General features: G+C 37.6%; 1 protein-coding gene across 9 annotated transcripts in view; it reads right to left on the reverse strand.

Moving 5' to 3' along the window:
* The window catches only part of CDIN1 (CDAN1 interacting nuclease 1), a 208426-nt gene that overhangs the window by 79471 nt on the left and 104911 nt on the right, over window positions 1-24044 (reverse strand). For all 9 annotated transcript variants that reach the window (XM_014847317.3, XM_014847319.3, XM_044765196.2 and 6 more), the window contains 2 exons: window positions 17499-17564; window positions 16787-16892 (listed from right to left, as the gene is read on the reverse strand). In XM_014847317.3, the coding sequence (XP_014702803.3) occupies window positions 16787-16892; window positions 17499-17564 (172 nt within the window). The remainder of the gene's footprint in view (window positions 1-16786; window positions 16893-17498; window positions 17565-24044) is intronic.

Consider the following 24044-nt stretch of genomic DNA (forward strand, 5'->3'; position numbering starts at 1 on the left):
TAAGATTCACCTTAACGGACATTAATTTTGCACTTTAGAGGTAATCTTCAAACATTTGAACTCCAACAAATTGGTTTCTATCACAAAGATAAAGACTGTAAAACATATTACAGCATAGAGACCTCCTCACATGTTTAGTTTTTCTCTCTCAAGTATTAATAACCTCCATTCACATTTATCATTTTGAAAAATGAATTTAATTTATTTTAATTAAAAGCATTAAGAGGTCCAAGTAAGGTTTTCTGCTTGATGATAACTGGAAAAGAGGAGCTAGATAAATTTAAAAAGAAATCATTTCGGTTTTTAAAATATTTCTGTATTGAAGGCAGCATTTCCTGTCTGAGGAGGGTGTTTATCTGTGAAGGAGGAGACAGGCAAAAAGGGCAATGCAATGATGTCAGGTATTCTGACCAAACCTGAGTCCCTCAGTATGGCACGAAGGTCAGATCCGTCCAGCGTTTGTACGGGTGTGTCAAAAGACGTCAACAAACCATCACACCGCAGGAAGAAGAATGACCTTTCGGTTCTTTATGTTTGGGCTGCCGATGGAGCTCTGGACGCGGGGTATGCATGAATGGTTTTCCTAGCCCCTTGACAAATGCAACTCCCAAGGTTTCTTTCAAGTGTGACTGCTAAAAGCACTGGATTCTTACATTTTAGTACGACTTTCTAAACCCATACAACTCATGATGGAAACTGATGTTAGGTTAACTACCATACTGCAAATAATAGATTTGATGCAACTAGACTGAAATTACTTTATAAATGTTTAAATGCAAGAGATGATGGTTGAGAACCAGTAAATTTAGAAATAATTTTCTTCCCTGTAAGACCAATACTTATTATTAATCAATTCTCTAAACTTTATTATGGATGGCATTATATCACAGTAGTCTTCTTTTTCTCTCTGTCCATAAAAATAGCCATTTCTCTCTTCTCCTGCTCTGTGACAACTCACTTTACCTATTTCTACTGTGGATGGTCCCTAAATCCATCTATCTTTGATACATCACTTGGACTCCTATCCCAAAATCCAGTTGCCTTTGGACATCTCTAAACATCACAACTGAAGTTTCCACTAACCTAGATTATTTTTCACTTTCAGTTCTTTAATAGCGTCATTATTCTCCCCACCACCAATATCAAAACCTCAAAATTATCTTTGTTCCACACTTCTCAATAAAACAACATTTAATTACTTGCCAAATTTTATAAATTCTGCCTTTATTATCTCTGTAAGTCTACACAGTCTCCTTCCATTTCTGCTCACCATTATAATTTGGAAATTAAGGGGTTATTCCAATATGGACGATAGTAATGGCAATTGTGTTCCTATCCCCAACTTCTTGTTTTTGTCTACTCTAAGCATTGCTATCAGAATAGTGATCCCAAATTAGGTCCCGATCATTCCACTCTTCTATTCAAAAATCTCGCCTAGCTTTCCAGCTCTGTGACCTTGACCTGGGAACTTAACGTCTCTCCTCAACTTTCTTACGTGAGGATAAAATACTAGTATCTACCTCACAGAACCATGGATTAAAGAGGATAATACATGTAAATGCTCAAACTAGTGCGCTGGGCACAGTTGGTGCTCAGTGTTAATCTACATACATGTTTCGTTTCCCTATTAGATTGAATTAAATTCTTTGAAGACAAAGTTAGGTTTTGCTCATCTTTGTATGCTCTGAAATACATAATATGGTGCCTCTACAGAGAAACAACTCGATAAATATCTACTGAATTTAGCTGTGTATCTATGCTACTACTGACGGACCACTTTACTAGAACATGTTGCATTAGGATTATGTAGTGGTAAAAATAGTCATTTCACATTAAAGCAATGAAAGGCAATTGGGGCTGATCAAATATTTTGGTCTAGAGTTAAGCTCAACATGGTTTTACACATCTGGCCTATGCATACAAGCAATGACTTTATTTTCACCAACTTCATAACCAATATGGAGTGCTCTGAAAGTATTAGAGCTGAAGCTCTCAAGGATGACTGCGATAGCCTCAGAGTTACATAGGGTGATGAGCTTTAGGAATTGAAAAACACTCCTCTTCACTAAATAAAGGAATTTTGCATTAATTATGATCCCTAGAATGAGCTATCAGGGATGCGACCAAACTAATTTAAAATGGGGAGGTGGTGGTGGTTAGCAAAGCTGCCAGAAACAAAAGGGAAGGAAATGGCAAAAAGGAATATATAAAGAGAAGCAGGATGGGGTTAACAAGCTACCTGGCTGGTAAAATCCTTGTGAAAAAATAAGGTAAACAAAACACGGGAAACATCTCAATAGTAGTGATTTGGGTAGGAAAGGGAGTAAAACAAGAAAATGGAATTCAAATAAATCACAAAAGTAGACTAAGAATGTAAAGGAGAGAGCAAGAAAAACACAAGAAAATTTAAGTGGCTTGTGTTAAGGGATAAACAAAATTCACAGTAGGAGTTTAGTTTCTACAAGAATATGACTTCCAGAGTTGATCAGAAATTAGAAGGAAAGGATGTTTACCATTGCTATTATGTATCCATATAGATTTGTGTTTTATAGAAGAGTATGAGATGTGCAAATTGTATTCATGGCTCATTTTCCATACTCCACGTGGGTGAGAAGAGAATGAGCAAGGGCAAACTAGGGCAACGCAGCCTCATCACCTGTAAGTCACCCATCCCAGGAGATTCTTGAATGATATCTAAGAGCAGAAGATGCTCAAAATGGGAAAATGTGTCTCTTACATGTAGAAGGAGAGAAAAGGCATAAATGCATGAACAGGGCTCTATCTCACCAAAAGATGGCTAGCTTTATTTTAGTCTAAAAGGCAGCAGAAGCCCTTAGTGAGTGCTATCGAAAGATCACCAAAGAAAGCTGCTTTCTAACAGCCATAACCTTATTATCCAACCTTTGGCCTTGACTGTACCAAAGTCTCCCGTATTGTTGGGAAAAAGTAGTGACTGAAAATCCCATTCCAACTCTCAGGAGCCTGGGAGAAAGAGAGATGGAATATATGGATATCTGTTTGAGAGAGAGATATGAGAAGGAAGAAACCTGAAGGTTTGCATAGTGCTCTGTCATAGATTATTCTATTCATAGCTGATGCTTAAGGAAATTTGTTTAGGATGACAATGAAGTCTACAAGTTAAATAGCATAAATAAGATTACAAGGTTAATGTTGAACAAGACAAACTGGTTTACAATGTGCTAAAAATCATAATCAAGAGGCATCTAATTGGGGCCAAGCTGGGGTAACAGGGACTACATTTATGCTCCTGCTGGAAAGAACTAAAAAAGCAAACAAAATAGATGACAACAGACATTAAGCTGTGAGGGACAGTGAGCTCTGAATAATGGGAACCAAAGGAGGTGAGCACTTTGATTGCCCCAGCTTACTGCCTGGAGAGAGCTTTCAGGCTGCAATGTGAGGAGGAGGAGGAAACTAGGTGAAGCCCAGTGGTCTCTCTGAGTTGAGGAGATAGAGCTGGGAGAATGGGAAGACAAGGCAGCTAGAGTTTGCCATAAAACAAATCTCAATAAATTTAAAAGAATTCAAGTTTGTTTCTGACCTTAATGGACTTAAATTAGAAAGATATGTGAAAATTTTCCAAATATTTGGGAACAAAGTTACATACTTCTAAATAGCCTATGGGTCAAGAAGAAATGAAAAGAAAAATTAGAAAGTATTTGAAACCAAATAAAGAGGAAAACACAACATATACAATTTTGTGGAATACAGCTACAGTAGTAAATGTACAGCACTAAAACGCCTACGCTGGAAAAAAAGAATGGTTTCAAATCAATAACCTCAGGCTTCCACCTTAGGAAACTAGAAAAAGAAGAGTAAATGAAAATGAAATGAAAGAAAAAAAATAATATAGAATAGAAATCAATGAAAGAGAAAAAAGAAAATCAACAGGAAAAAAATCAGCATAACTAAAAACTGGTTCTTTTGGAAGACCAATAAAATTGATAAATCTCTAAGCAGAATGATTTGGAAAAGTAGAGAAACATCAATATCAAGAATGAGAAAGGTGGCATTACTACAGAGTCTACAGATATTAAAAGAATAAGGAAATATTTTGAACAAGTTTATGCCAATACATTCCTTAACTTAGACGAAATGACCAAATTCTTTGAAAGATATAAAGTGCCAAAGTTCACTCAAGAAAAAAATAGATAATCTGAATCCCTATATCTATTAAAGAAATCCCTATATCTATTAAAAACCTTCTAACAACAACAAAAAATAGTCCCAGATGGTTTGACTGGGGAATTCTATCTAACATTTAAGGAGGAAATAATAATTCTGCACAAACTTGTCCAGAAAATTCAAGAGGAGGGGATACTTCCCAACTCATACTGTGAGGCCATTATTACTCTAATACAAAAACCAGACAAAAAATTTAGAAGGAAAAATAAATCATAGACCAATATCACTCATGAATATGGATGCAAAAATTCTTAACAAATTTTTAGCAAGTCAAATCCAAGAAAGTATAAAAAGGATACTGCTTCATGACCAAGTGGAGGTTTATCTCAGGAATGTAAGGTTGGTATAACATTCAAGAATCAATCACTGTAATTCACCACATTAACTGGTTAATAAAAAAAAATACCCATATGATCATCTTAATAGATGCAGAAAAAGCATTTGTCAAAATCCAACATCCATTTTTGATAAAAACTCTCAGCAAACTGAGAATAGAAGGGAGTTTCCTCAATCTGATAAAGGGCAGCTACAAAAACCTATAGCTAATCTTATTCTTAAAGCTGAAAGATTGAATGTCTTTCCCCCAAGATCAGGAGCAAGGCAACAATGTAAGCTCTCACCATTATTCAACTGTGTACAAGAGAGTCTACTCAGTGCAGTTAGTTTAAAAAAAAAAAAAAAAAAGCATCCAAAGCAGCCAAATTGAAAAAAGAAGTAGAATGGCCTTTATTTACAAATGACATGGTTGTCTATGTAGAAAATCCTATAGCATACACCAAAAGCATAAAGTATTAATAAATGAGTTTTTATACAGTTGCAGGATGCAAGACCAATATACAAAATCAATTGTATTCCTCTGAAGTAACAATGAACAAATGGAAATTGAAACAAAAACTATTACTTCCAATAGAATCAAGAAATATAAAATACCTAGAAATCAATCTGACAAAAGATATGAGAGATTTGTATACTAAAGACTACGGGGTATTTTGAGAAAAAATGTTAAAAGACCTAAATAAGTGGAGAGATACTATGTTTATGGATCAGAAGACTTAATATCAATTAAGATATCAATTCTTCCCAAATTTATTTATAAATTCAATGTGATTTCAATCAGAATCCCAGCAGACCTTTTTTAGGAATTTATAAGGTGATTCTAGAATTCATATGGTAATGCAAAGGACCTCGAATAGACAAAAATAACTTTGAAAAAGAAAAAGAAAGTTGGAGGACTTACACTGTTTTCAAAATTGTAACATCATAGTAATCAAGATAGTGTAGAATTGGTGTAAAGATAGACAAATTGATCAATGGAACAAGATAGAGAATTCAGAAAAAGGCTCACATACACACGATCAATTGATTTTTGACAAATGTGCAAAGGCTATTTAGGGGAGAAAGGTAGTTTTTTCAACAAATGGTTCTGGAACAACTGGACATCCACATGCAAGAAAATGAACTTTGATCCGCACATCATACCATATATAAAAATTAACTGAAAATGGATGATAGACCTAAAGGCAAATTTAAAATTATAAATCTTTTAGAAGAAAATAAGGGGAAAATATTTGTGATTTCTTTAGATCTTCAGATCTTTAAGATTTCTTAGATATGACACCAAAGTTATAATCCATAAAAGAAAAAAACTGGTAAACTGGAAATTAAAAACTTCTGATCTTTGAAAGCAACTCTTAAGAGAATGAAAAGACAAGCCACAGACTGGGAAACAATATTTCATATCTAATCACATATCTGATGGACTTAAATCCAGAATATTTTTTAAAAACTACCAAAACTCAACAATAAGAAAACAATACAAAAAATGAGCCAAAGATTTGAACAGACACTTCTCCAAAGAAAACAAATAGGTAGCAAATAAGCACCTAAAAAGATTCTCAATATCATGTATCATTACAGAAATGCACTTTAAGATCATATTGAAACACTACTACACAACCAGTAGAAAGCTGCAAGTTAAAAAGATTAACCATACCAAGTGATGGGGAAAATGGGGAGCACCTGGAACTATCATAAACTGCTGGTGGGAATGTAAAATGGTAAACATACACTTACTATATGTCTCTATCACTTCATTCTTAGGTATTTTACCAAGAGAAATGAAATCGTACAGAGATTTTTACTGACTGTTCATAGGAGCTTTATTACTAATAACCAGAAGCAGAAACAACCTAAATGTCCATCAATAGGTGAATGGATAGAGTGCTACACCCATGCAAATGAACACTTCTCAGCAATAAAAAGAAATGAACTGTTAATGCATTCAACAACATGGATGAACACTGAAATGATTATGCTGAGTAAAAGAAGCCAGACAAAGGAGTACATGCTGTATGATTCCATTTACAGAAAATACTAGAAAATGCAAACTGATCTATTGTGACAGAAAGCAGATCAGTGGTTGCCTGGGTACAGGGAGAATTGAAGAGCTTGAGGGGAAGGATTGTAAAGGGGCACAAGGAAATTGTGGGTAGGTATATTCACTACCTCTATCCTGGTGATAGTTTTGTGAGTTTATATATAGCTTGTCAAATTGTACACTTTAAATATGTGCAGTTTATTGCATATCAATTACACCTCAATAAAGCTGTTTTTAAAAACATTCTTATTTGTTAAAACAGATTTACTTTTTACATGCAACAAACTGCAATTCAGAATAACTATTTAAAACTCCTTCAACACTATTTAAAATAAAGTCTATATTTCTTTTTGTGTGTGTGAGAGGAAGATTGGCCCTGAGCTAACATCTGTTGCCAATCCTCCTCTTTTTGCTTGAGGAAGATCTCCCTGAGCTAACATCTGTGCCAATCTTCTTCCATTTTGTATGTGGGACACCGCCACAGCATGGCTTAATGAGCAGCGCATAGGTCTGCACCTGGGATGCGAACCTGTGAACCCTGGGCTGCTGAAGTGCAGCATGCAAACTTAACCACTACACCACTGCGCCAACCCCAAAAAGTCTATATTTCTTTTTCTTTTTCATTTTTTCCTTTTTACATTTTCAAACTTTTCAGTGGCTTTATTGAAGTAACTTGATTTACAATAAATGGCACATACATATATAAAATGTGCAATTTGGTAAGTTGCATAGGTGTATATACCCAAGAAACCATTTTACAATCAAGATAATGCCAATATCTATCACCCCTAAAAGTTACCTAGCGCCTATTTGTAATTCCACCCTGAAGCTCTCCAACTCCCTAACCCCAGGCAGTCACTGATCTGCTTTCTGTTATTGTAAATTAGTTTTTATTTTCTGGAATTTAATATAAGTGGAATCATATAGAATGCACTATTTTTTGTCTGGCTTTTTCTTTTTTTTCCAAAAAGTCTGTATTTCTTAACAAATGTTCTACAGCCCACTTCTCTTCTGTATTTAGACTGATCTTTAGACAATTCAGTCAGAATTTGTGAAATCTGTATCATATACAAAAGAACTCTTTGATTCTGTGGGATTTCAAATCCAACAATTTAGGGGTTATTATGTTCTGGGGGTATGGGTATATATGACAGGCTTTTATATTAATCATACAGCTATCCATTTTGCATACAGAATAAGGGCTCTTAAGAGTGCAACAGAGAACCCCTGGCCCATATTCTCTAACCACACATAGGTGACTATCTAAACATCATGCTGGAGAGCTTTTTAGCTTTGGCTTTGCAAACCCATTAACTGACGAAGTAGTCTCTTATAACAGATTTATTACCATGACTGACAGGAAGCTGCGTGGTGGAGCAGGAAGAGCACAGGGGTGAGTTGGGAGGGAGATCTGCATTCAGGTCCTGTCTCTGCAATTTACTGCCTCAGCCCTCACTATGAATCCCTCGAAGGCAGAGGCTGGGGTCCTCCTGACTCTCACAGTGCCTGGGAAGTGCTCCCAGTACTCCTTCATAAAGCTACGATTTTTCTCATCAAGACTCTGGAAGCAGCTAGGCCAGGAATGCTGGGCTAACTGACAAATCAAGGCTAGGTAAACAAGTTGACTTCAAATGATGGATGCAGATTAGCATTTTCATCTAAAGCTTTCAAAATAAAACAAAAACTCTCAGGGTCCACTCTCCACTACACACCAATTAAATCCGTTTTCTAGGGATAAAGTCCACATCAATATTTTTAAAGTGCTCCCCATGGGATTTTGATACACAGTGAAGTTTAAGAATCACTGACCCAGACCCCAAGCCATTTTAGCACCAATTTCAACCTGATCTCTATTATTCTAGAATTAGTCTCAGAAATGGACTCTGTATTCTTGGGCTCCTGATTTTAACTGTGCTGTTGACTCACTTCCTATTGGCTGTATCTTTTTTATTCTTCCCTCACTCTCTCTGGATGACCTTAATGGTTGTGTTTCCATTCTGAGAATGGCCATCCAATCATTTACTTGTTGGTTTGGTTTGGGGTAACATTTCTGAACCATATGTGACTCATATTAACTTCATCATAGTGGGTGAGCAGGAAGCATCATCTTTTCAATAATTCTTTTGTCCCCTGGATTTGGAAAACTGGTCAATATGGGTCCCCCTTCAATAAAAATCTTGCATTTGCTTGAAGACAGTAATCAGACATCTTTCTGAAAAATGAATTCATTGATATTTCCTTATAGGTCTATTTTCTTTCCCTTTACTCCTTTAATTTAACTCATTCCAGTTTCTCAAGAACCACATCTTACTGCAATGATCACTTTAAAGATCTATGACAACATTTCTATTCTTTATTCAGTTTTGTATTTAAAGTCAACGTTGAAAACAGTTGCCAATTAATGGCAGAAAATATGAATTTCCTTGTAGGGGAAAGTTCTTGCTATTCACATTCTAAATGCAGAAAAAATGGTACCTAATCATTATGAGAAATCATTCTTATAAAAACACTATATACACAGAAGACACTTCCTTCGTCCTTTTCAAATACTTCAAGGTTACTCCAGCTAATAACAGTGTCAAGTATTTGCCTGGAACAACGGAACATCAATCGCTCACAACCATCTCCACTATTAGACAAGGAAAAGCAAATTATTATATTTTACCTTTAGAGAAGCGCATTTGCTAATTATTAGTCAATCTGTCTCTCGTTGTTGCTGATGACTACTTGTTAGTATACAGCAGCAGTGCCTTCTCAGGCTGCTGTAATTGAAGGTTTGCAAGAGTTTCTATTGCTGAGACACACACTCTAACTTAAGACAGATGTGATCAGCCATGTTTTTAACAAGACTGAAATAACTGGAAATCTGTGATTTGGCTAATTGCAGGCTTCCTGGAAGTATCCTAATACAGAAAAACCTTCGGCCATCCTCTGAAAAATACCTTCCTTAACTAACTGCTTGGCAGCCCCATTCTAAATGCCTTGCCTCTCAAGTTAGCCCAGACCAGAGAAAGCAATTGCTAAACCATTGCGTAAATAACCAATCTTTAAAAAACACTTAGAGGTAAGAACTAAAGTCAAATTAATCCTCGTGCAGATGGTATTAGCTTAGCATTGCCTCTAGGAGAATAGACTCTCTGGAGCCAAAGGTTCAAAAATCTGACAGATGGATCTCACATCTTAATCCTTTCAGTGACATGTAAATGTGATCAAGACCATGTTTCCTCTGGTACTCATCTCCCCTCATATTCTAACACCAGTACAAGAAATGACTTTCAAAGATATATGTACTTGCTTCCTTGATACTGTCCTTGAGACCAGTCAAGAGGGGTCTATGGCCTGAACCCAAACTTTAGAGGATTCTTCTCTGGCCCTCTCTGGTTGTAACCCAACCCATGGGGTAAGGAGTCTGCGGGACCAACAGAGCATTCCCACCTGACATCTGTTCCCAAAATCTCTCTTTAGGCCATACTCGATGATGTCAGGGACCTCATAACATCTTTCCAGTGATTTGTGAGAAGGTACATAAAGTGGGATGCACTTGACATCTTTCCAGGTATAGGATGGAGCCAAGGGTGGGAAGAGAAGGAAGATGGGCTATGCAGTGGGGCCACCTTATCCCTACACTGCCACATCCCTACACCCCACACTGGATCTCCAAGGAGTCTGAGAATTCTTTTTGTTGAGGAAGATTAGCCCTGAGCTAACATCTGCCACCAATCCTCCTCTGTTTTTGCTGAGGAAGACTGGCCCTGAGCTAACATCCATGCCCATCTTCCTCTACTTTATATGTGGGACACCTGCTACAGCATGGCTTGCCAAGCCATGCCATGTCCGCACCCGGGATCTGAACTGGTGAACCCTGGGCCACCAAAGTGGAACGTGAGAATTTAACCGCTCTCGGCCCCAGGAGTCCGAGAATTCTTAATGCAAATCTGAACTTCCAGATCTTCATGTAGGATTAAATATATTTTATTTAATGTCTGTTAACTTGATGTAAAGCTTAAATATTTAGGCACATGGTATATGAGCCTCCATTTTTACTCTTCTCCCAGGCCCCCAAAGTGTTAGGGTGGGGCCCAGTTTCATGCATCCCCTAAAAAAACTACAGAATATCTTCTGCTCAGGATTCTCAAGGCATTCCATGTCAAATCTCAAACGAGAGACCTGGTTGAAGTTTTGCGAAAGCAAATAATCAATATAAGATTATAAATATTTATCTAAAAAACCTTATAAAATGCATTTGCCACTTAGTTCTCAGTTATTTTCTATTTTAAAACTCCCTATGTAAGTACACTTATGCTACAGTTCATGAAATGGATCTGCAAAAGTCTATACATCTGAAAAGTCTGTAGAAGTTTTTTAGAAAAATGAGGGATTTCTCTCACTGTCCTTCGAGTGGCATTCTCAAAGAAAAAATTTTGGCTCTGTTTACTGTCACAATGTCTGACAAAATCCTTAATGGTTGATTCAAAATGTTGTTGTCTGCCACGCATCAGAAAATTCACTCATATATTCATTCGTTCAATAAATATCAACTGATCACCTACTAGCATCTATGTGCCAGGCATTCCACCAGCTTCTGGGCATTTGATGACAGATAAAACAAACACATAAGATGGAACTCAATATTAACTGGAGGAGGGTGACCAGTAAACAGGCAATTACAATATGTGTAAATGCTAAGAAATTATCAGCAGAACACAGGAGGGGCATCAAACCCAATCTGGGAATGCAGGAAGGTTTCTCAAAGAGACATCAGCCGAGCTGAGCGCTGACGTTAGCCGAGCAGCAGCTTATCCAGCAAAGAAGGCAATTAAAAATGTCCACTCAGAAGACTTCTAACTTCCATCAGACAGTGATACACAGGAAAAAAGAGACAGACGGGAACTAATATTTGTTGACCGCCAGGCACTTTAAAAGTGCTTCACATGTATTAAATAACCGGTCTTCACAACAATATGGTGAAGAACGTATTATTAACCCCATTCTACTGAGGAGAAGACAAAGGCTCAGGGAGGTTAAGCAAGTTGCTCCCAGTCTTGGGACCAGAAAGTGGTGTGGCCTGGATTCAAACCCAGGAATAGCACAGATTCCTCAATCACTTGGAGGATCACTAAACTGGAAAATCATGTTCAAACACAACTTCGCCTTGTTCTTCCCAGTCAGGAAGCTTAGATCTCAAGAGAAGTAGAGAGGTATATTTACAAAGCGCACTCAGTTTTTGTTTGTCTGTTTGTTTGTTTGTTTGAGGAAGATCAGCCCTGAGCTAACATCTGCTGCCATTCCTCCTCTCTTTGCTGCGGAAGACTGGCCATGGGCTAACATCCGTGCCCATCTTCCTCTCCTTTACATGTTGGATGCCTGCCACAGCATGGCTTGCCAAGCAGTGCCATGTCTGCACCTGGGATCCGAACTGGCGAACCCTGGGAGGCCGAAGTGGAACGTGCAAACTCAACTGCTGCACCACCTGGCTGGCCCTTGCACTTCAGTTTTTAATAGATTCCACTGTGCTGGAATGTGCCTGAATGGCAGATGGCAGGGCTGACCTTGCAGTTGAGATGTCCACATTCTTCTCAGTAGTTGCTGGGTACTGCTCATATGCTGTGTGGCTGCATGTAACTCTTTTCTATTTAGGGTCACTCAATATTTTCATTCAAACTGACCTGCTTTATCTCCAGCCACTAAAAGTGAGTACAGGGTGTCTGCCCCTACTTCTTTGAAAGCCCACAAGTTAGAACCTGGGTATGTAATTTGGCCTCAGATTATAGAATTTGTTTCTTTCTTTACCTGTCACCATCAGAATCTGAAAATATACTTAGCAATATAGAGGTCAGATTGCCAAAGGTTGTCTCACTTTTTGACTAGAGAAGTAGAATGAGAAGAGTTTTTTGGTGTTGATTACACAGGGAAAAATGCTTTTTATACAATTTGTACACATAGTCCTATATGTGTGGGATCTATACAAATATATGTATTTTCCATCCAACTGTATATAGAGCCCTATATAATTTGGGGCTATATTATGGTCCAAATGCTGCTTCTCAGGGGCACTCTTTATTTCCTTTAACTCCACAGAAGTAGAAACTGTAGAGTTTTGAGGGGCTGTTTAATCAAGGTTCATACCTGGGATGAGGGTCCGCTTGCGGGAAAGGCAGTGATATTCTGTACTAAATATCTCTGATCTTAGCGAAGGTGGCTGCATTGCAAAATACAAAATTTCTGGAGGTTAATTAAACCAGGGAAAATTCCTGAAGCTTTGATTACAAAGGAATGAGGGGCCCACTACACACAGTAATTAGAAATAGCAATATAAAAGGTAAAGCTCTTTTAAAGCAAATTGGTGTTTATATAAATGTTTCCAACTATGGCCTATTCATTGGCTCCAATAGGGGTAAGTACCATGAAGAAAAGTGAAGCCCAGTGAGGAGAGAGAGATGACTGAGGTGGTCAGAGGAGGTCTCCAGAGGGGGGTAAATTTGAGCAGAGACTTGAATGTTGCGAGGAGTATGCTATGTGGAGATCCAAGTGAAAAAATTCCAAGCAGAAGGCTTAGCCAGAGTAAGGGTCTTGAAGCAGTGTAGGTTCAAGGAAGACCAAGAAAGCCGCTGTGGCCTGAGAAGTCTAAGAGAGGGAGAGAAGCTCAGGGCAGGGGAGAGAGGTAGGTGTGGAGAGAACTGGGGTTGGTGGCGGGGCAGCTCATCCAGGGCCCCAAACATCCTGGTAAAGAGTGGATGTTATTTTAAATGTGATAGGAAGCCACTGAAGAGTTTTAAGCAGGGAAGTGACACTATCTGATTTATATTTTCCAAGAGTCACTCTGGCTGGGGTAGGAAAAACTGTCTGCAGGGGTGCAAGAGCTGATGTAAGGAGACTAGTTTCCAAGCTACAGCTATAGTCCAAGAGATGATGACAGACGTGGAGGTGATGGCAGGTGAGGTGGTGACAAATGGCATGATTTAAGATGTGATGATTGAGCTGAAAGGACATGCTGATGGATTGGTGATGATACGTAGGTTTATGGCTTGAGTATTTGGGCAAATTGTGGTGCCATTAATGAACTTGGGGGGAAATGGAGGAGTAACAAGCTTGGGAGGGAAAATCCAGAGTTTAATTTAGGACATGTTAAGTCTCACATACCTATTAGCCATACAAGAGGAGATATTGCGTGGACAGTTGGATAGACAAACAAATTTGTACTCGGGATATATTAGGTCTGGGAGTAAAAATTAGGAGATACTAGCATAGAGATGGTGCATAAAGCCACAGTCTCTGATGAGATCTCCAAGGGAGCACCTGGGGAGTGACCGCAAATAGAAAAGGGAAAAGAGATGAGCACAGATTTCCAGGCTCTCCAGCCTGAAGCTGGAAGAGAAAGAAGACGCAGCAAAGGAGATGAGTATGCTGGTGTGACAGGAAGAAACCCAGAAGAATATATCTTGGAAGCCAAGAAAAGATGTTTTAATACAGAGGGAGGGTGTGATCAACTGTGTGGAAAACTGTTGAAAGGCAGAGTAAGAATATCAACTTAGTATAAAAAGAAAACTCTTGAAGAAATATTAAACTAAAAATTAGGGGCTCTGTAGTTATTTGTGTGGGAAAAACAGGTTTATACAAGGTTTCGATTCTACAAATGTTAATTGAACAGCCTTTTATAAAATCTAAAAATAGTGCGACCATTAGATAACAGTTTTTACGTCAACTGGACGTTTATCACATAAAAAAAGCAATTAGCCCAAATGCCAAAAAATGGCCCCTAGAAAGGCTACCTACAAGTGGAAGAGATGGTTTCTTCCAACCCTGAAGAACTTCAGCAACTACTGTGAGAGTTTTGTGGAGCCAAAATATGAAAAGAGTAGGATCCCATACTTTCATATATGGGCTAAGTCCTCCTTCTGTCAAAATGCCCATCACTGGTAAGTTTGTACCATTATTATAATCAAAATTTTTCATTCAAGTAAATGCCTCTATGTTCCATTTTGAATTTCAGTACTACTTACATTTATTTTTTATTTTATTTTTTTTTTTTTTTTGAGGAAGATTAGCCCTGAGCTAACATCTGCTGCCAATCCTCCTCTTTTTGCTGAGGAAGACGGGCCCTGAGCTAACTTCCGTGCCCATCTTCCTCTACTTTATATGTGGGACGCCTACCACAGCATGGCTTGACAAGTGGTGCCATGTCTGCACCCAGGATCCGAACCGGTGAACTCCAGGCTGCCGAAGTGGAATGTGCAAACTTAACCGCTGTACCACTGGGCCAGCCCCACTACTTGGATTTCTTGGCCTCTCTGCAGACATTTGGGGACACCTGTGACTTTTGTGTAGAGTATTTCCTCCTTGAAAGATTTGGAATATTTACAATCGAGGCTGGCTTTCCCTTATGACACAACATGCCCTACATGAATTATGCCCACTTAGCCAGGATGTATGCAAAGAATGTGTAAATCAATAGTAGTATAAGTAATAGAAAAAGTAGCATGCAACAAAATAATCTAAAATCCAGTTCAAAGGAAACTGTCTTAAATTATCCATCCATTGCTCAGACACCCTCCAGTCATGTCAATAATCCAGAGGTGTATCATACAGGTGACTAGATTATTTAATTAGGCTCTAAAATAGTGAGTGCTAGGCACTCACAAAACAGTTGAATTGTTTTAGAATTAAGACGTACTTTTAGAATTTTTAAGTAAGCTCTACTATTTGTAGATTTGTAATTGTTTGTAATTTGTAATTGTTCCTCATGAAAGACTTGACTGGTACCAGAGTGGAGAGGGAGATAGTCTCAACGCATAATGATAGAGTTTATCAGTTTTTAAAATCCTTTAGCAACCTAAACTTATGTAATTTGATTTCTTGTCATTGCTTTCCCTATACTATCAAAAATGATGCTTTCTTTACTATTTCAAACTCATCATAAAATTGCTAAAAATCTAAAATTCAATTTGCCACATTACTGCTAATTTGAATAATGGCTGAATAAAAGACAGGAAATGCTGAAGCAGCATTGATTTCTAAAACATTTTGCACTTTCCTCCTCCATCCCTGTAAAGTAAAGCTTGGATGCTACGCACAATTACACAAGAAAATCAAGAAAGCCATTACATTCAGCATTTTGTCATGATCATTGTTACCATGGCAAAAAGTGGGCATAGTTTAGCACAGCTGCTACGGGCAAGGTCCGCTGGCCTTTTGTAAAGCTGAGCAACAACATAACGCCAAATTCTGTAGCCTAGCACTATTTTTTTCCAGGATAAGACTATTGTCCACAGATACTACTGTCTCATTTCTCAGTCACCTGGACTAAAGTCATCTTATTAGTATAATCTTACTGTTGGCCAGTGCTGGAGGAGCACAGTTAATTTAGGAAGGTTCCTCCTTGACTCACCTCCGCTTCTAAGGGAGAAAAAGACTTGTGGTGTGAAAACTTGTGACTTCATAACAGAAAAAGCCAAAGTTTCAACAGTTGTATTGTAAATGACATAGAGTTGTGGTGGAAATGGCATGAGTTTGGGAGAGAGACAAATGCATGAGGACTGGCGGTAGGGCATGTTCTTTTCCTGCTTTGAGTATCAGTACAGTTATCTGTAAAATGGGGATAAAAGGAACTTCCTTGTGAGGATTAGTTGAGATAACCTGTAGGCCCGGGCACTGGTGGGTGCTCACTAATGCAGCACCCTCCCCCTCCTCCAACATCACCCTTTTTTCTTAATCCCTGAGACTTCTAGGCCTTTGGGAATGCTGATTGAAGTTGGTAGGTCAACTCTCTTCCACTGTTGGAAGGTAAACTATTTTGATCTTGCATATTGTTTGAATTCTTTCCTCAGAAAGCTGAGGAGAAAATATTTTTTAAGGTCTGACAGTAAGCATAAATTTCACATCAAAAGGATAAAAAGTCAATGTCAATATCATAATATGCACCACATCTTATTATTCATGTTTTAACTCACACCAGTATTATCACTGTCAAACGGAAAAAGGAATATATACTCATTTTGTCCCTGTGCGGAGATTTTGATTTAAAAAATGAAGCAACATTATGAAAGCAAAGAAGTTTAAATTATCTGAAATGAATACATTAATCAAGTCTCTGTATTTACTAGAAACAAAGGCTACTAGCATTTTTACCAGCTAAACAAAATATTTTTTCTAATGAGATTTCAGCTGAGTATCGTTTATCTTAAGAGAAAAATAATGGGACCTTACCTATTCCAGTAGCTCCAGAACTGGTCATGCAGGTAGGCGTGGTGGCTACATTCATCACCAAATGAGGCTTTGCTTTCAATCCAGTGAATTATGTGCCCTTCTACAGCTAAGGGACAAAGCATTATTAATATAGAGCAAAGGGAAGGGAAGATTGAAAATTCTGGACTCCCTCTAGGCCTCTCTCTGCTTCCCATTAATGAGCAGAGGCTTAGCCCTCATCGTCACCTATGGAGGTAATTATAAAACAACACATCGTATATGTTCGTTACAAGGAATATTTGTGCTACAATCACATCCTTTTTATTTTCATCATCATCTTCAGAAGTCCCTCTCCTATTCTGAGACTGCCTGCATAAGTTGACAAGTAATGCGAAAGCAAACCAAAGTAAGCCTGGATTTTTAACAGAACCATGTTTTACAAATTTAATATTTAGAGAAATAACTTGAAAATGTCAACCAAAATTTCTTCAGAAGATATGTTTATTTCTCAAATATATGTAAAAGTTTTTAAGGCATGGATTTCTTCTGAACTTATTATTTTCTGCTATTTTAAAATAATCTTTTCCAACGATTTTACCCATTTAGGTCCAACACTATAAAGCTAATCTACTCTGGGAACATTTGCTAATATTAACTAAAAGCTAAAAAATCGATGGCAAAAACACATCCCTTTTCTCTATAAACAAGGGCGTAATAGAGTTTACAGACTTACCCACTGGTACTTGTAAGATAAAGTCTGGCGTTTTGTCATAACCCTTTGCACGGAGCTGATCTTCATCTACAGGAAGAACAAATACTATTACTTCTAACAGTATTCCATTAACAAGACAGCAATATAATTGCTTTTCTTTCTTAAAAATGTGTAAAAATTACTAATGCAGTCATACATATCTTTCTTATGTATGCAATGATGTGTCAGAATAAATGAACTTTCTTAACAAACCTGAAGCATAGATATAAAAATGCCTCTGTCCCTTCTGCATTTTTATGTCTTTATTATAAACATCATTAATTCAAGCTGTCATACGCTACCTTTTTTATAATAAAAAAGACTCAAAATAATGAAAATGCTTACTGATTAAAAGAAAAGCTTTCAACACCATGACTATCACTAATGTTATCAGCCAATATTGATAATTTACAGTAAGGCACAATCTCAGTGGCCTTTATAATTACAAAACAAATGCTTTCGTTAAAGCAATTAAGAAAGTTTGGTTTCAATTAGTGAAACTATTCCTACACACAAGAACACAAGAAACAGACAAGGACAATGAGATCACCACAGAGAATTAATTATCTTGCTCAATTCCTTTGGTATGCTGTTTCTGGCATTTACCAGAGTTTTACAACTAACAATATGTAATTCTGAAAAGCAAACAGGCTTTGAGATTTTTTTCTCAGTCTGTTCGATTTCTTGATCCTCTGTAAATATCAATGATCCATTCAGAAAGAAAAGAGGCAGGAAAACAGGGAGCTTGACAAAGTTGGAAAAAACTAGCAAGGTGCCTGGTTTAAAAAAAAAAAAATCCTCCAATATTTTCTAAATGCTGTCCTTGACTTCTAATGGCATTACAATGTGATTTCTGAAATGAGGAGTCCTCCATTAGATTTTGGAGTGACCTGGTCATTCAATTCCAGACATGGCTTTCTGTCTTCACCCAACCTCAACTAATGGCCCAACCAAGTAACAAGGAAGGCTGTGTGGACTCTTAACACCTACTGGGCTGTTGACATTGTCATGCATCCCATTCGCCTTCCTGCATCACCTTTGATTAAAATTAATGGCCCATTTCCAGTGTTGGGTAGCTTATTTCCAACCCATTTGTCAGCCCAAGACAGTGGTTTCATGGCCAATGTTCAGAAACTCTGTTTTAGAACACTCTTGTGTACATCTTGAAAGGTCAGCATTTTAAACGTAAATAACCTTTTAATGACAAGACACAGATTTAAACTAGATATTTAAGTTAAATTTTGTTAAAAGTCGATATCCTTTAACTATTCAGATTTTGAAAGATTGATGCCAGAATTCAGAATAATCTCCCCTCCTTGAAATATAAAAAATTTTCAGTTAACTGTTGAGATAACGAAATACAAATCAAACTAATTTTACTTTAAAAACAAAAGAATTGGAAAACTGGACTGTAGATGAACAAGACAGGAAAAATTTCTACCCTCTAAATGCAGTCTGGCCACGACAAGAATGTTTAATGGAAAAGGCATTTATTAAAATCAACTCAAGCGCCTTGAGCCGATGTTTCAGGTAGCTGATGAACAGTTTTAAAAGCTGAGTTGACACTGAAAAAGCGATTACTAGTTTATTAAAACTATCCTAGCTTGATCAACCTTTACAGATGTTAAAATTCACTTCAGAAAGAAAACTGATTATTTTTCTGACAGCAGCTCAAAACAAAATTTCAAAGGTCATCAAGCAATCCGAATGCAGGAACTAAAATCCTTTTAAAAGGCAGATGTTGCACTCCTGCTCACCACCCCCAAATTACCAACATAACACCTACAATTTAAATTTCATGACTAACTTAATGTGAAAAAAATACCCAAACCCAAAACGTGAACATAAAACATCAGATGAGGTTAGGGAATCTTTCCATTTTTCTCTGGAGAACTTCAAAACTCAACTGTCCACTTTCTCTCTCACTCTACCTCCCTCTCTTCCTCCCTCTCAGTATGAAGTTGATCCAATAGTAATTGAACCCAAAGTATAGCTTCTGAGGTCTGTGTCACCACCATGGATATTAGATTTTTTTTTTATAGTTAAGAGGTCTTTCCATACATCTGAAATACTATGTTATGTCTTGGGTCTCTTCTCCATTCTTTATTTACTAAACTCTCACTGCCTTACTGCCTCTGTTTCAACCTCCACATTGTTTCTTTCATCCTAGATTTCCTAAGAAAGAAGGAGGAAACAACTTGACAGAGTTCAGAGGAAATGACACTACAAGTATGGAAGTAGCACTTATGAACAGGTGGGCTTGCTCACCTGGTCTAGGCCCCAAGAGAAGTTTCTACCACTGATCATCCCACTGGGAGATTTTTAAGGTCAGCCCCATCCATCTGGCCTGATTTCCCGGCCTTTGTATCACACTTTTTTCCTGGCCTGAAAGATTTCTTATCATTAGGTCATTATCCAAACCATTGGAAATGGATTTAAAATTTGGTTGACCATTTAGTTGGTCAGGGTTCCAACTCTAGGATCTAGACGTTACGGTTTAGTCAACAGCCCATGCTACTTCTCTTCTGCCCCATTCCTGGTTCACTCTCTAGTCTTACTGTGCATGGGCCTGTCTTCAACATACTGGGCCTGAAAAGCCTCTGTTCTCAGGATAGGAAATGTTTCCTTTTCACTTTTTTAAACCCCATCCATTATCCCACTCTCACCATCAACATATGCTTTGCACATTTAATGCTCAAAGGGTAAGTAAATAAAATACAAGTGCAATTTTAAGAACATTCATGTCTTCTACAAAGCCTACCCAGACAGACTTAAGAACTTTCTTTCCTGATTTCACTCCCCATGAATCAACAAGGCACAGAGACAATGAATGTGGCCCAAAGTTCAAAGTTTTATTTGGAAACTCTCACTGCTATCTTCAATCCTTGGTCCCAGCTGTCTGCTCTGAGGTTCAGCTTGATCATCAAGGAGGGGATTGCTTTCCTTTCCTTAATACTCATGGGAAGTTTTCCTACTTTTTTCTTTGATCCGTAATATTTTAAGTAACATTGCATTTATCTACTCCTTAAAGTTTGAGCAGAATTCCTTACGAAAACCAGTCTGGGCCTAGTACTTCTACGGTGAACAGCTCTTTGGTGATTTTTCCTATTTCTTTTATGGCTACTGATCTGTTCAGATTTTTATCTCTTCTATAGTCAGTTTTGCAATTTATATTTTCCTTGAGAATCATACATTTCATCCAAGTTCTTATAGCTCTGCACATATTGGAACCAAGTGGTTACTTATGATTCTTTGAACTCCCCAAGTGGGAAACTGGATAAGTAAGCTGCCATTTTCTTCAAGAAAAAATGATCATGATTAAGGAAAAAACCGAAAATAATATTAGTTAGAAAGGGGGGAAAAAGGAGTAAAGGCAATGATTTAGAATAGCACTTTTAGTATAACTTCCAAAAATGGTTGGGGATCACTATGAAATCAATCCTCTATACTTATCTTATTCAGCGAACGTAGCAAATACGAAGTAAGGCTCTTCTGATTTAAGGTGTACACTAAAAACCCTCAATATGTTTCATAACTACTAAGCTTGTTAATGTCATAGTTGAAGTATTCATTATAAAAATTAATATAAGAATACTCTCACTTAAAAGCAGACTTGTTAGCCTCAAGGGCCACAAAATGTAGGATTCTTAGATAATGTGTGCCTCATGAAACACTATTTCTGAGCTCGTAAAGTCTTAGAGATCACTAGTGTAACATTCCAGTTTAGATGTGACAAAAGTGGCCTAGAGAAGGTCAGTGACCCACTAAGACCTAGACCTTTCAAATAGTTAAAGATACAGAGAAGAGCCCACATCAACCAAGTTCGGTTTGTCCCAATAGAATGTATACCACTCTTAATTATGGCAAATATTTAAATTTCATCAACATGTATAATATTTATGAAGTGGGGGAAAAATTCTTATTTCCTCCTAGAAGATCTTGAAACACAAAAGAGGTGACGGCCATCTGTTGGATATTATTCAGGTGACACCTGCCTGAAGAGGAGATGAATAAAAATTCTATTTAATTCACCATCCAAAAAGGAATAATTGGATTTTAAAATGTTATAAATACCTTTCAATGTAATTAAATATGTATCCAGATACTAGATAATCTCTTGATTTCTAGCATTTCAACGGTCTTTTCTCCAATTGAACAACAACAAAAAATCAATGAAACTACATCCACAGATAAAACTAATGTTAAATTTTTAAAACAACCCAGGTCTTCATTTATTTTTAAGTTGTCAGGCCTGCCTTTAGAGGGCATTTAAAACAAGGAATTACACATATGTAAAGAACAGTGTGAAAGTTTAATTTCTCTGGCCTTTTAATTAACTTCTTCTCTAAATGCCCAAAATATCCAAAGCAATTAAGTACTAATTACACAATTTCTTTTTTTTAAATAAAGGGCTGATTTTGAGTCAGAGAACAAATCACATCTGAAACTAGTTAACATATACTTAAGAATCATAGGAGGGTCTGAGGACTACCAAGAAAAAGTCTGAGGTTTTCTTTCACTTGTTTTATTAAAAGGCTTTAAATTTAAGAAATGCTGTTATTCCCAGAGAAATTATGCAAAATTCCAGTTCACAACATCTGAAAATGAAAAGCTACATTCTGACACAGCCTTTTATCTATGAATTTGTAGGTTTCTAAAGTGCAAGGTTAAAATATATTGCATGACAAAAAGAATCTTTTTAACACATATTACCTTAGTACTAAATTAGGGAGAGGCAAAAGGTAAACATCAATGCAAATGAAAACTACGTTCTATCTTTTCTACTCAAGTACTTTGTTTTTCTGTGTTATTTTTGTTCCAAAACAGTCTCATTCAATACTTGGAGCTATGATCTTGTATTCCATATTTTTATGTTCTCTAATGTCAAGTTCACAGCCTTTTCTACTCAATTTAAGAAGTTAGCAAGGTTTCAGTAATAGATGTTACTATGATATGCAAACCCTGTGCAAAGGTACACAGAACAGATATGCATTTAAGGGGAGACCGATAGCACAGATAAATGAAATCTTTAGAGAACCCAAAATTTCATTACAGCCATTAGTTTCAACCTCTTCCCCTAAAGCCTCTTATCAAAGCCACTAATAAGGAATCCAACTGACTGCTCTGACCTTGTCCTTTGCTTATGTCTTTAGGGGACAATACTAGTGAAAATTGAAATGTCCTAACGATAGGAAACAAATGGGAGGTCACGAGGCTGGGACGGTGCAAAGCGAGGCTGGGCAGGCTGGCCCCTGCTGACTGGTGGCTGTGGAGACAGAGGATACGAATATCAACAACAAAAGTGAAACTCTTCTATATTTTACACCACATCACTCTAAATTCTTTTGGTTTAATGCCACAAAAGAGGGGGCAAATCAGCAAAGTAGAGTAAAAAGAATCTAGGGTGAGGTATTGAGAGGGCACTAGCTGTGATGCAAGGCCTGGGGCCAGTTTCCTCTAAACAAAACAAGGGGACTGGATGGTCACTAGAGTCCTTTTTAACTCCAAAATTCTGAGGAATAGCTGAATGTTAGACTTTGTCTGCCCCAGTTCGTTTAGCAGTAGTCACTGATGTCAGACCCTTTGGCAGGGCCACCTCCATCTGTCCCAGAACCAATCTCAATAAATGGAGGCATATTAGCAGTTCTGAGACATAAAAAGGACCTCTTACACAGAGACAGAGAGACAGATAGACAGACAGACACACACACACACACAAGACCAAGGAGCCAATCCAAAAATAGTAGTAACAGATCTGACCATCAATGCCTTTTGGTTATGGGGAGTAAAGCTGTAACTTGTAGCTAATTTTCAGTGGAGTAGATATTTGATTTTTTCTTTTTTTGTCCTATATCCCATCCTGTCTAGCATGCCACCCCACTCTCATAATGTGATTCTGATGGGCAGACAACAATGTGACGCCCAACCACTGACCACAGGAGTGGTCCCTTGACCCAGACTAGCTGATCAGAGCCCTTTCTGAGATCCGTATGGGGCAAAAGAGAATCACTAACTTTTTTCTGGGAATACAGACTCTACGGACTAAACCAACTAGCAACTGCCAGAGATCATCTTTGTTGCCTCAGAATGAAGCGAACACTGAAAGAAGCAGAACACAGGAGAAAAGAGGAGATACTGATGACACTGTTTTGTCTTCTGGATTCTAGATACACCAGAAGCAAACTTCTTTCCTTTGAACTTCCCAGGTATCTCTCTGAACCAATAACTTCTTCTGTGTGTGTGCAATCTAGTTTGATTAGATTTCTGTCACTTACAAACAAAATAGTTCCAATATGTCATCTAGTAGCCAAAAGCACATGAGCAGCAGACATGAGTTATCTACTCAGAGCAATGGTGAGGGAAGGGTCTGGGCCTGGCGCAGGAAGACTCCCATAACAGGACAGGGGAACTTGTTCTCAGAGTTCCTGGAATGTGTTATCTTCCAGCAGCACACATGTGTCTATGGTTCTTTTCTCTTGGTCCCAGGGAGAAACATACACAAGCATGTTCAATAAGGAGATTAAGTAA

Source organism: Equus asinus, chromosome 2 (assembly GCF_041296235.1).
Source record: "Equus asinus isolate D_3611 breed Donkey chromosome 2, EquAss-T2T_v2, whole genome shotgun sequence".
NCBI classification, from domain to species: Eukaryota; Metazoa; Chordata; class Mammalia; order Perissodactyla; family Equidae; genus Equus; species Equus asinus.